This window comes from Onychostoma macrolepis, chromosome 03, assembly GCF_012432095.1.
Source record: "Onychostoma macrolepis isolate SWU-2019 chromosome 03, ASM1243209v1, whole genome shotgun sequence".
Lineage (NCBI taxonomy): Eukaryota > Metazoa > Chordata > Actinopteri > Cypriniformes > Cyprinidae > Onychostoma > Onychostoma macrolepis.
In genome coordinates, this window is record NC_081157.1 from 40493769 (window position 1) to 40507022 (window position 13254).

At 36.1% G+C, this 13254-nt stretch overlaps 1 protein-coding gene across 5 annotated transcripts in view; it reads left to right on the plus strand.

Moving 5' to 3' along the window:
* Positions 1-13254, plus strand: part of cacnb1 (calcium channel, voltage-dependent, beta 1 subunit) — a 49641-nt gene that overhangs the window by 30660 nt on the left and 5727 nt on the right. For 3 of the 5 annotated variants that reach the window (XM_058769196.1, XM_058769199.1, XM_058769198.1), the window contains 6 exons: positions 2191-2327; positions 2819-2886; positions 4514-4656; positions 10596-10676; positions 10769-10827; positions 11036-11145. In XM_058769196.1, the coding sequence (XP_058625179.1) occupies positions 2191-2327; positions 2819-2886; positions 4514-4656; positions 10596-10676; positions 10769-10827; positions 11036-11145 (598 nt within the window). Of the gene's footprint in view, positions 1-2190; positions 2328-2818; positions 2887-4513; positions 4657-9049; positions 9079-10595; positions 10677-10768; positions 10828-11035; positions 11146-13254 lie in introns of all 5 variants that reach the window. The other 2 variants (XM_058769197.1, XM_058769200.1) reach the window with 1 other exon arrangement.

The window sequence follows — 13254 nt, forward strand, 5'->3', positions numbered from 1 at the left end:
TGAGGTCGTTAGCTGCATAAAGACACCTGTCCACCCCATACAATCAGTAAGAATCCAACTACTAACATGGCTAAGACCAAAGAGCTGTCCAAAGACACTAGAGACAAAATTGTACACCTCCACAAGGCTGGAAAGGTCTACGGGAAATTGCCAAGCAGCTTGGTGAAAAAGGTCCACTGTTGGAGCAATCATTAGAAAATGGAAGAAGCTAAACATGACTGTCAATCTCCTCGGACTGGGGCTCCATGCAAGATCTCACCGTGGGGTCTCAATGATCCTAAGAAAGGTGAGAAATCAGCCCAGAACTACACGGGAGGAGCTGGTCAATGACCTGAAAAGAGCTGGGACCACCGCTTCCAAGGTTACTGTTGGTAATACACTAAGACGTCATGGTTTGAAATCATGCATGGCACGGAAGGTTCCCCTGCTTAAACCAGCACATGTCCAGGCCCGACTTAAGTTTGCCAATGACCATTTGGATGATCCAGAGGAGTCATGGGAGAAAGTCATGTGGTCAGATGAGACCAAAATAGAACTTTTGGTCATAATTCCACTAAACGTGTTTGGAGGAAGAAGAATGATGAGTACCATCCCAAGAACACCATCCCTACTGTGAAGCATGGGGTGGTAGCATCATGCTTTGGGGTGTTTTTCTGCACATGGAACAGGGCGACTGCACTGTATTAAGGAGAGGATGAGCGGGACCATGGATTTTGGCGAACAACCTCCTTCCCTCAGTTAGAGCATTGAAGATGGGTCGAGGCTGGGTCTTCCAACATGACAATGACCAAGCACACAGCCAGGATAACCAAGGAGTGGCTCTGTAAGAAGCATATCAAGGTTCTGGCGTGGCCTAGCCAGTCTCCAGACCTAAACCCAATAGAGAATCTTTGGAGGAGCTCAAACTCCGTGTTTCTCAGCGACAGGCCAGAAACCTGACTGATCTAGAGAAGATCTGTGTGGAGGAGTGGGCCAAAATCCTCCTGCAGTGTGTGCAAACCTGGTGAAAACTACAGGAAACGTTTGACCTCTGTAATTGCAAACAAAGGCTACTGTACCAAATATTAACATTGATTTTCTCAGGTGTTCAAATACTTATTTGCAGCTGTATCATACAAATAAATAGTTAAAAATCATACATTGTGATTTCTGGATTTTGTTTTTAGATTATGTCTCTCACAGTGGACATGCACCTACGAAGACAATTTCAGACCCCTCCATGATTTCTAAGTGGGAGAACTTGCAAAATAGCAGGGTGTTCAAATACTTTTTCCTCACTGTATATATATATATATATATATATATATATTCTTTCTTATTTATTGAAAGTCTGTCTAAAGTTAACAGACTAAAAAGTGCAATCCCCACATGTTTACATATGTTTATTACAGTGACTTTGAATTAATTACCTAAATACTGAGTGTGGTAAAGCAACAGATTTGTTTTTATATTTCTGCAATCTACTTTAGTTTGTGTAATTTGTTCTGACTTTCATAATAATGTTTACACCAGGCTTATTTGTCAGTGCTTTATGTTGTCATAATTATTACATGCTTACAAGGCTGGAAGTTCAACAAATCAGTCAATATACTACTGTCAGAGTTTCCCCTACCATTATTTTAGGGGGGGCAACCCGTCAAATAAAAGTTCGGTTTCACTTGAAGACATTGGGCAGAAATATATTACTGTTGTTCAGTAGAACTTATGTAATAGGCTACTACTACTAAAACTATTAAAACCTTATCTTTAAGGAATAATCATACAATTTCTTCAATGTTATTATCAATATTATATACCCCCTGCAAAGCCGCCGCTCCCCCAAAGCCATAAACCTAGGGGAAACACTGACTGTGATTGTAGTTGTTAAATAAAAATGTCATTCATATCAAGTCATGCATCACCTAATTTCATCATAAGGTATAGGCCTGGCATTTAATTTATTTAATATTGTGTTGGTCATATTATACAATGATTTATTGCTTGTCTTTGTTGAATAATAAAGAATTTACAGAAGAGCTTTAAAAAATAATTGCATATTAAATCGCAATCGCAATATTGGTAAAAAAAAAAATCGCAATTAGATTATTTTCCAAAATCGTTCAGCCTGTAACTGAACCTTTGGCTTACATGATTCAAAAGCTAATAAGCGGAAAGTGTTCACTTGTGCATTTTTTGTTTTTCTGTTAACAGAAGTATAATAATGATTGGTGGATTGGGCGTTTGGTGAAGGAAGGGTGTGAGGTGGGGTTTATCCCCAGTCCAGTGAAGCTTGAGAGCACCCGTCAATTACAAGAACAGAGAATGAGACAGAACCGCCTTAGCTCCAGGTAACAGCCAATCACACGTGCCTATATCTGCTGCCTTATGCTGTTTTTGCTGTGTGAAACACGCATATACTCCATGCATTACTATCTACTCCTCTGTTCAAAAGTTGGTGGTCAGTCATGATTGTTTTTGAAAGAAATTAATATTTGTATTCAGCAAAGATGCATTAAATTGATTACAAGTGACAGCAAAGGCATTTATGATCTTACAAACGATTTCAAATAAATGCTGTTCTTTTAAACTTTCTATTAATTAAAGAATCTTGAACAAAATGTATCACAGTTTCTATATATGTATTAAACAGCACATGAATAAATTACATTTGAAAATTATTTTGATCAAATAAATACAGCCTTGGTGAGCATTAGAGACTTCTTTCAAAAATATGTAAACAATATTTACTAAGCAGAAACATTTTAAAGGTGGTGTATGTAGCCACTGACCATATTGTTGTCTTAACTACTTTCCATTGGTCTCTCTATCTGATTACTAGTAAGTCCGGTGGAAGCTCTAGTCTGGATGTTGCCACTGGTGCCCGGAGGCCCACTCCACCTGGAACAGGTATGATCAGACAGTAGTGTTGTGACGTTTTTGTTCTGTAGTGATGGGTAATGAAATCCCTCAAGACACACACATATACAGAATATAATCCCATTACTTTCACACTGGGTAGTCACTGAACACAATGACAGTTAGAGCGCCCCTTTAAGATCCCCTCTGCCATCCTCTTGTCCCTCTTATCGCTCATTCTTCTAGTCTTCCAGTCTTTTCTGTTGTTGTTTTTTTCTTCCTTTTCTCTTTTTCATCATCATCTGTAATTGTAGTTCAATATCGTTCTTACACTGAGCTACCTGTGGTTTATGCGATCTGTCATGGCTGTGTCAGCTATGGGAGTTTGATTAATTTGTAATCAGGAGCATTTTCTCAGGAGGCAAGTGAGCTCCTTAATATAATTGAATGAAAAATAATAAAAGTACAAAAAACCAAAACGGTACCCAAAAATAAAACAAATATGAGTGTGCCAATAATTCAGGTTACTAAAATAACATTGTACTCCAGCAGGTACATTTTTAAAGGAGGGAAGCATCTCTTTTAACTTATTTAACTTTAACGTAACTTTTGTTTAAGTATAAAACAAATAATGGCAATTTTAATTGATACTTGACACTGTAAAAAATATCTTGTTAAATATAAAGTGCAGTAAAAATATGGCAGCTGTGGTTGCCAGAAATTCACTGTAAAATATAATCATCTTATACTTACTTATAATCGTTGTATCTTGAAATGTACTAATAACAAACATAATAATACCAGTGGTAAAACAGAAAGCCACGTCAGAGTTATTTGTAAGTGACCTTTCTGTAGAAAGTATGTTCCTCGTAAGTAGTAGATACATGACACTAAAATAATGCAATAAATAATGTACACAATAAGGAGAAACTAAATTATTTATATAAAATATTATCATGCTGTGTCACCGATGTCTTGGGGAAAAAACATAAATTTGATTTTGCAGTAAAATTACATACAGTGCAATGTTAAAACATTTACGGTTTCTCACAGTATAGAGTGAGGTAACTTACTGTAGTTGACATGTTTTACTGTAGGTTTGTTTTTGTGTGGAAATTACTAATTTTACTGTAGCTTTTTTCTTTAAAAATTACAAACATATTTAAGTTTTTCAGTTATTGTTATTGTTTTGGAGTCAATGTAAAAAAAAAAAAAACTTGACTTTCATGTGGATTCTTTTAATTAATAAATAACTAAATGAAAAAATATATAGTATTGTCTACTTTTTGTTAGTGTAGGGTAAATGATATTCTTTTAACCCATAAATCATAAACATCAAATGAAACTGGAACATGAATTTCAAATTAATTTAAAAGCCCCAACTCAGAGAAGGACTTTACTACATAAGACTTGTTTGCATTTCTTGAAAAGGTCATTTCTTTTATAATTTTGCTTGTTCTTTTTAAAACACCTTCAGTGTTCTCATCACCTTTCTGACTGACGTCTGTACATCATGCTGCTGTTCTTCCTCTCTTCCTCCTCTCTCATTTTCTGTCCGTTACCCTTGTTTCCCTGTTCTTTCACCCTCGTTTCCTTCTCTATTTCTCTCTTCCACCCCCTATCCTCTCTTGTTCTATCCTTTGATTAAAACCCATCCACCTCCCAATTGGTCCCCTAGCTGACTTGTCCTCTGGGCTTTATGACGATTCGGATTCAGAAGTTGAGGAGGTGGAGCCTGCCAACACCCGTGACCAAAAGGGTGTGGGCGGAAGTGTCACCTCCCCTCAAGGCAACCTACCCCGCCTCCCCTTCTTTAAGAAGGTAACCCTGGTGATAACCCAGAATGCATCAATAGACAGCCTCCTTCAGATGTGACTAATAATCAGAGACTCGTTCCTAACCAAGCTCCTTCTGTGTCTTCGAAACTTTAGGGGAGTCTTTGCTGTTTGTGTGTGTTTGTTTGTTTGTGTTAGAATTCATATCCAAGGGATGAAGTAAATGCATCATTACAGGTATATCCTAGTGAAAAATAAATATACTAAAAAGTATTTGAAATACATTTATATCATGCTAAGTATACTACAAATACATATTTATGTACTTAAAGCTGCAGTCCGTAACTTTTTTTGGGTTAAAAATGATAAATGAAATCAATATTTGAGCAAGTACATAACCAGCCAGTATTCAAAACTATCACTTTACTTTAGCCCGATTCACAACGGTTAGCTTATAATGATGTTTTCTAATTTGAGTGGTACGGGTAGGTTTCCGCAGGAAATTCGAGCATGGCACTGCGTCATTACGTCACATCTGTAAACATAAAGAAGTTTTCCCGGCTACTAAGCTATCGCATGTGAGGATCCTGCAGGTGATGGAACATTTATAGCCTTTTCTCACAGCAGCTGGAATTATTAAATGTATCATTTTGATGGCGGATTGGAATCCAGAAAGGATTATGTGTTTATATGAAACACATGTGAATGAAATTAAATTATGTTCCAGTTTTAAATGTGCTTCTGATTACAGATAGCCTGGGATTACACAAGATTTGTATTTTAAAGAGAACCAGTTCGAAGGCAGCATAGTTTGCTATTTGGGTTAAAATAATTTCTTAACATGAAATTCAAATGGTATGACAATTAGATATTAGACTGTACAGAAATTGAAATCTACACGCTAATACACACTATACTCATTGTCATGCAATGCTGATGTTGTTAACATTAATAATTTGAGAATAAAGTATAACAATAATAATAATCTGCGTATAATAATAATAATAACGTTAGATGTGATATGAGCTAACCGATCGTTAGATTTAATCACCATTGGTAGCGCAATTTATTGTAATTCTTTTTTCCTCAGTTGGTCAGAACAAACGTGGCTTGTTACTTGCTTGTTCAAATGGCAATATATGGTGAAAATTCTTATTTGGGTCATATATTCCAAGACGTAGGCTAGAATCTGTGATTCCTGAGTACACTTATAGTACACTTGAACTCGTCTTTCATACACTATTACACTCAAGTGTACTATAAGTGGTAGCTAAATACATTTTTTAAATACAAAGATTGTATGTTAAAAGCACATTTTAGTTCATATTCATGGTGTCTCAAAATAGCACAGTTGAGTACACTTAGATGATCTTAAGTTTATCTCAAGAAGTACTAAAGGATAATTTTTAGTATATTAAGTACAAAATTAGTGCGCAAAAATAGAGCACTTTAAGTACATTATGGAAGTGTACTTGTTTTTCACCTGGGATATAAAAGCATCCAAAAAGCAGCGTGTCATGTGTTTAATAAAAATACCCTGCAATTGTACTTTTAGTATTCTAAACTGCTATACTTAAAGTCTGCTAAATTGGAACAGCTAATTATGTGCTTAATGCACTTTAATTGTGCAAAAGTAGTGCTTGAAGTCCAACTAAAGATACAGTGAGGAAAATAAGTATTTGAACACCCTGCTATTTTGCAAGTTCTCCCACTTAGAAATCATGGAGGGGTCTGAAATTGTCATCGTAGGTGCATGTCCACTGTGAGAGACATAATCTAAAAAAAAAAATCCAGAAATCACAATGTATGATTTTTTAACTATTTATTTGTATGATACAGCTGCAAATAAGTATTTGAACACCTGTCTATCAGCTAGAATTCTGACCCTCAAAGACCTGTTAGTCTGCCTTTAAAATGTCCACCTCCACTCCATTTATTATCCTAAATTAGATGCACCTGTTTGAGGTCGTTAGCTGCATAAAGACACCTGTCCACCCCATACAATCAGTAAGAATCCAACTACTAACATGGCCAAGACCAAAGAGCTGTCCAAAGACACTAGAGACAAAATTGTACACCTCCACAAGGCTGGAAAGGTCTACGGGAAATTGCCAAGCAGCTTGGTGAAAAAGGTCCACTGTTGGAGCAATCATTAGAAAATGGAAGAAGCTAAACATGACTGTCAATCTCCCTCGGACTGGGGCTCCATGCAAGATCTCACCTCGTGGGGTCTCAATGATCCTAAGAAAGGTGAGAAATCAGCCCAGAACTACACGGAGGAGCTGGTCAATGACCTGAAAAGAGCTGGGACCACCGTTTCCAAGGTTACTGTTGGTAATACACTAAGACGTCATGGTTTGAAATCATGCATGGCACGGAAGGTTCCCCTGCTTAAACCAGCACATGTCCAGGCCCGACTTAAGTTTGCCAATGACCATTTGGATGATCCAGAGGAGTCATGGGAGAAAGTCATGTGGTCAGATCAGACCAAAATAGAACTTTTGGTCATAATTCCACTAAACGTGTTTGGAGGAAGAAGAATGATGAGTACCATCCCAAGAACACCATCCCTACTGTGAAGCATGGGGTGGTAGCATCATGCTTTGGGGTGTTTTTCTGCACATGGGACAGGGCGACTGCACTGTATTAAGGAGAGGATGACCGGGGCCATATATTGCGAGATTTTGGGGAACAACCTCCTTCCCTCAGTTAGAGCATTGAAGATGGGTCGAGGCTGGGTCTTCCAACATGACAATGACCAAGCACACAGCCAGGATAACCAAGGAGTGGCTCTGTAAGAAGCATATCAAGGTTCTGGCGTGGCCTAGCCAGTCTCCAGACCTAAACCCAATAGAGAATCTTTGAGGGAGCTCAAACTCCGTGTTTCTCAGCGACAGGCCAGAAACCTGACTGATCTAGAGAAGATCTGTGTGGAGGAGGGCCAAAATCCCTCCTGCAGTGTGTGCAAACCTGGTGAAAACTACAGGAAACGTTTGACCTCTGTAATTGCAAACAAAGGCTACTGTACCAAATATTAACATTGATTTTCTCAGGTGTTCAAATACTTATTTGCAGCTGTATCATACAAATAAATAGTTAAAAAATCATACATTGTGATTTCTGGATTTTGTTTTTTAGATTATGTCTCTCACAGTGGACATGCACCTACGATGACAATTTCAGACCCCTCCATAATTTCTAAGTGGGAGAACTTGCAAAATAGCAGGGTGTTCAAATACTTATTTTCCTCACTGTATACTGAAGTATATTTAATTGTGCTAAAGTGGAACTTTTGCAAGTATACTTCAAATACACTTCAAATATCTTTAAAGACCGATATTATTCAAAGATCATACAATCCTCATGAATATTGACATAAAAGACATTTCTGGTATAATATTATGAAATGTGCATTGTTCACTAGTAGTAGGCCTAAATAAAGTTTAATTATGATTTTTATATCAGTGAGTCTTGAGTGATATATCTGTTAATATGTTAATAGTTTTGAACTATATTAAGTATGAAATAAATGTATTTTAAATATATACATTTTTTACTGGGGTAGTTCATTTAGTGTTATCATTTACTCACCCTGTATGATTATTTGCAAGAATAAATGTATATATTTGTACAGACACAATACATTTTACATTTTCAATTGCTCCCCTACCAACCCATAACAGACATATATATATATATATATATATATATATATGAAGAGTTTATTTGCAAAAACAGATAACTCTGGGTTTTTTTTTTTTCATTTTCAAAAATCATGTTTTTTATTATGTTATCATGTTTTTATTGTGTTAGTTAGCTGTATTTTTTAGTTTTTTTTTTTTTTTTTACTTAATCAAAATAACCCAACTGCAGTTTGATTGAGATTAATTGGTATGCACAATGAAAAAACATGATTTTTGGGAAATTTTAAAAAGGGAGTTATCTGTTTTTGTAAATGAACTCTTCACGTGAATGAGATCTGAGAATTGCACCAGAGAAGAAATTTATTTATAAAAAATATTATGTGGAATACTTTTATGGTCCTTCAATGTTGCTCTCTGTCATTTTCTCACATCCTTTTGTGTTTCATTGACAAGAGTAACTCATACATGTTTGGAACGACATGAGGGTGAATAAATAATGACAGAATGTGTATTCTTGGGTGAATCTAGACTCACAAATCCAGTCATTTAAATGAATCCTCATGAGACCGTGTTCATGCTGGGAGAATTTTACTACACATCAACCTGGATGATTAATCAGGAAAGTTTATCTAATACCTTAGTGGTTCCATCTTGTCTTCATTTGGCCACCTCTGATTTGTTGATTCATTCTCTCCCAGCATCCTAAATGTTTTAACAATTTGTCACTAACAAGCTTCTGTTTGTTTGCTTGCTTGCCCTCTCTCTCTTGCGGTGTGTGCGTGTGTGGAATGATAGGTGGGCCTGCCAAACAGAAACAGAAATCGGTGAGTCATAGCAACAACAAACTTTCTGTTTCGTGTTTCTGTCTTTGTATTGTTATGAAGAGATCTGAGTCTTAAGGCTATTGTCATCAACTGAGCATGTGCATATATTTCAGAAAAGACAAATGAAATTTCTTCTATGCTAGTTTGCTTCTCTAAAGGATTGAATGTGAATTTCTGGACCAGTCCTGTTTACAAAAAAATTGTTCAGAAAGGAAAAAACTGTCAGGGTTTATTAGCTCTACAGGACACGCACATCTCATTCAGATTGAATCGAGAAATGAATGAATCCAGCCCATGTGTCCACCCACACGTGTGGACACATGGGGAGTCTGCCATCCTCTTGCACATGCACACACGATGAGGCAGAAACACTCTGACAGGTTTCCACGGTTTCCGTTTCCATTATGGGTCTGTGACATAGAGAGAAGCCCACGCTTGTTACTGCTGTCACAATGGCTACCGTCACACAATCTCACATGCACAAACGCCCGACTGGGTGAATTAGAGTTGAAAACGATGACGTTAGATGGAGTGGGAGGAGCCACAGCAGATGGGGGTCAATTGAGCAAAAGATCTCTGTCTGTTTTTCTCACACACACACTTCATGGAGTGGAGGACCCTCGGCAGAACATGAAGAGGTCTTATCTTAGGTTAAAGTGATGGTCTGTCTGAGGAGGAAAGAGAAGCTAAGCATCCTAAAAAAAATGAGTTTAATTAAACTTAACATGTAAAATGTTTTAATTAACTGACGTTTTAATCAGTTTCTTCAGTTCTGCATATAATGTATCAAGATATATTTTATTAGAAATGTATTTTTCATATTCCAAGCAAGTGAAATGAGGAGCTATTCACACGATATGGAAGTAAACACAGTATATTAATTCTAAAGCCAATTTTTGTCATGTCTATTGAATGATTTGTTCATCTACACACTAATGTCTTTGTTAAAAAAATATATTAATATTGTTAAATGGTTAATTCATTTTATTAAATAAACCACCTATATTATTATAATTTCACTTTTTTTAAATATTGACAGCCATAACTTTTATTATATTAACTTATATATGTATATATTATATATTAACCTATATATGCACACATTAATAATTCATTCAAATTTGTAAATCCACATTATATATAAAGACCATTTTAAGATATAAGCATACATTTTAAACAAAATACATGACTGAAATAATAAAATATCAGATTTTGATTTATATAAATTTACACTAAATTCGTTTATTAGCCTGTAATATAAAATATATGTATTTAATTCATCAGCTACCCAGAAAATTCCTTCATGGACATTGCTAAGAATATCAGAGAGGGTTAGAGAGGGAAAACAAAGAAGAAAGCAATTAAAAATAACTTTGAAGCATAAGTTGAAGAAAAAAACACTTTAACACATGGGTGTGAATGCTGTTTTTTAAATCCAGATGTTTGAGGTCAGTTTTGGCAAATGTATGTATCATGATTTCACTGAAGAGGTTTTATTTTGTGTGTTGAACTTTCAGATGGAACATGTTCCTCCTTATGATGTGGTGCCTTCCATGAGACCCATTATTTTGGTGGGACCATCCCTTAAAGGCTACGAGGCAAGACACTATATCTCTCAAAAAATGTATTTTAAAAAATGTTGTCATGTTCTTCATCTTGCTCAGTTGTGTGTGTGTGTGTGTCGTTGCAGGTGACAGATATGATGCAGAAAGCTCTCTTTGATTTTCTAAAACACAAATTCGAGGGCAGGTGGGTACCAAAATATACATGTCATGGTCATAATAGAGATTTAAAAAAGAAAATAGTTCATCGCTTTGAAATTTGGCAAGATTTATGTTGTTAAAGAAGCTGTTAATATAAATGGCAAAGATCTGTGTAGATTATTAAAGCTGGAAATATCACAATACGCTCGTGCTATAATTGGCATACCATGGTTATGGTTTGTTGTTTGTTCCAGAATATCCATCACCAGGGTGACAGCAGACATCTCACTTGCCAAACGTTCCGTCCTAAACAACCCCAGCAAACACACGATCATCGAGCGCTCCAGCACCAGATCCAGTCTGGGTATGAAACGCACCTGCACACACTGCCACTGAAACAGCTCCCTCATGTGGTCAGAACGCCAGAGCAGGCTGAACATGTGGTTTAGCAACATGCTGAGTGACCAAAATAACAAATGTTCTGAACAAAGCAAATTTTAAAAAAAATACAGAACTATTCACATCGAGAGCAAGACAAATAGACTGTTTGTTGGGATGAATAAAATGCAAATTCATTCTGATTTTGTAGACAAAAAAATGTTTGGCAAATAGGCGCTCTCTGTGTGAATAGGCTGTTAAACTACTTTTGGAGGGATGAAAATTCGTTTGTCAAGCCCTGTCAGTTTTCACTAGTGTACATTAGTACACATTCTCTCTGTTTCCTGAACATTTTTCTTAGTGTTCCCTCCTCTTGCTCTGTTACGTCATGTCTGATCTGCCTTTTTTCTCTTTTTCATCTTGCTTTCTCCTGACACTCCTTCCCACCACACATTTCCTCCTCCTCTCTTTCTCTTCACCTCAGACGTACTGGGTACGTATCTTATCATCCCACCCTTTTCCCTTTTGCGGCCATCCATCTGTCAGTTCATTCATGTCCTCATCCATTCATCTAACTCTCCATCCATCTGTCCCTGTACTTAACCCTCTTCCTTGAGTTTGGAGTGAACAATCTTAATTTATTGGCAAAGTCGTGGTGTTTTTAACTAAAAAAAAAGAACACTACTAACTTATCAGCACTTTTCAGTAGCTCAACTGTTTTGAAAACACTGTAGCTTTTCCAATAACAAGCTATTGTTGCCAACACATGGCAGTGTAAAGTAGTGGTGTAGTTTTTCCCCCCATTATACTGCACACAATAACAATACTTTTATTCAGCAAAGGTGCATTAAATTAAGCAAACGTGACAGTATTCTGATTCATCATAGAATCATGTATCATGGTTTCCACAAAAATATTAATTGTGACACTGAAGACTGGAGAAATTATGCTGAAAATTCTGGAATAAATTACATTTTAAAATATATTACAACAGAAAAGGGTTATATTGTAAGAATATTTCACATTATTACTGTTTTACTTCATTTTTAATCAAATAAATGCAGTTTTGGTAAACCCAGAAGTCTTCATTCAAAAATATTAGTGTATATGTAAATGAAGTGATAGATTCTGGATAACATTTGACCAGAAAAGTATATTTTCATTATATGTGCAGTTTGTGTGCAGAGTGTTTAGATTGCGCTGTACGCTCTGAGGAATCCAGGTTTTCCTCTCATGGTGTATACGCTTGGGGACCAGTTAAACACTGTTGTTTATCAGTGTTTTTCATTCAGTCCTATTAATTAAGGTGTTGTAGTTAGGTAGTTAGTAGGACTTAGTTTTGTGTGTATTTATGTTTTAATGTTTTAAAGATGCTGTCACACTAATTGAGATCTTCATCTTAAATAGCTTCAAAGTAGTTCAACTACATTTTATTACATTTTTTTCAATGGTAACGACAAAAAAGTTGGATGGCTTTCTGCTTTTTAAAATTAACCGAATGCATAGTTTCTGACTCACTGTAAGAAGTGTGATGCCACTTCTCATATAGCACTTCACACCCACATACGCAAGCACACATACTGATCTACATAACTGCAGCTTTCTACAGACTTCCATGGATCAATGCAGAAAGCTGCGCATGGCATGTGACCGGTCTTCTGCAGACTACTGTCATACTGTTCAGCGTTCCATTTACTTAAAGTTAAATGGAACTAAACTAGCATATGAGCAGACGCTCACACATGCATATATAACCCCCACATGCATGATATATACTAACATAGGTTTGAGTATGAAATGAAATTGTGAGGTAAGTCTTCCTGATATTCATCTTATTACAAATGGAGTTGTGTTTGTGTGTGCATTCAGTATTCTCTGCTATACACTGCAAAAAAAAAAAAAAATTAAATGTAGTGACATGTATGGCTAAATTAAATGAAAATACTAGTGGAAAATTTGGTTTCTCGGTTATTTTATGATCCTTTTAGGATGTTTTGATACTTTAATTAGAAAACAAGACAGGATACAAATTAAGAATATTAATTTTGCAGTGTGTAAATTAACTTTGGTTAGCAAATATGTGCAATAGACGAAC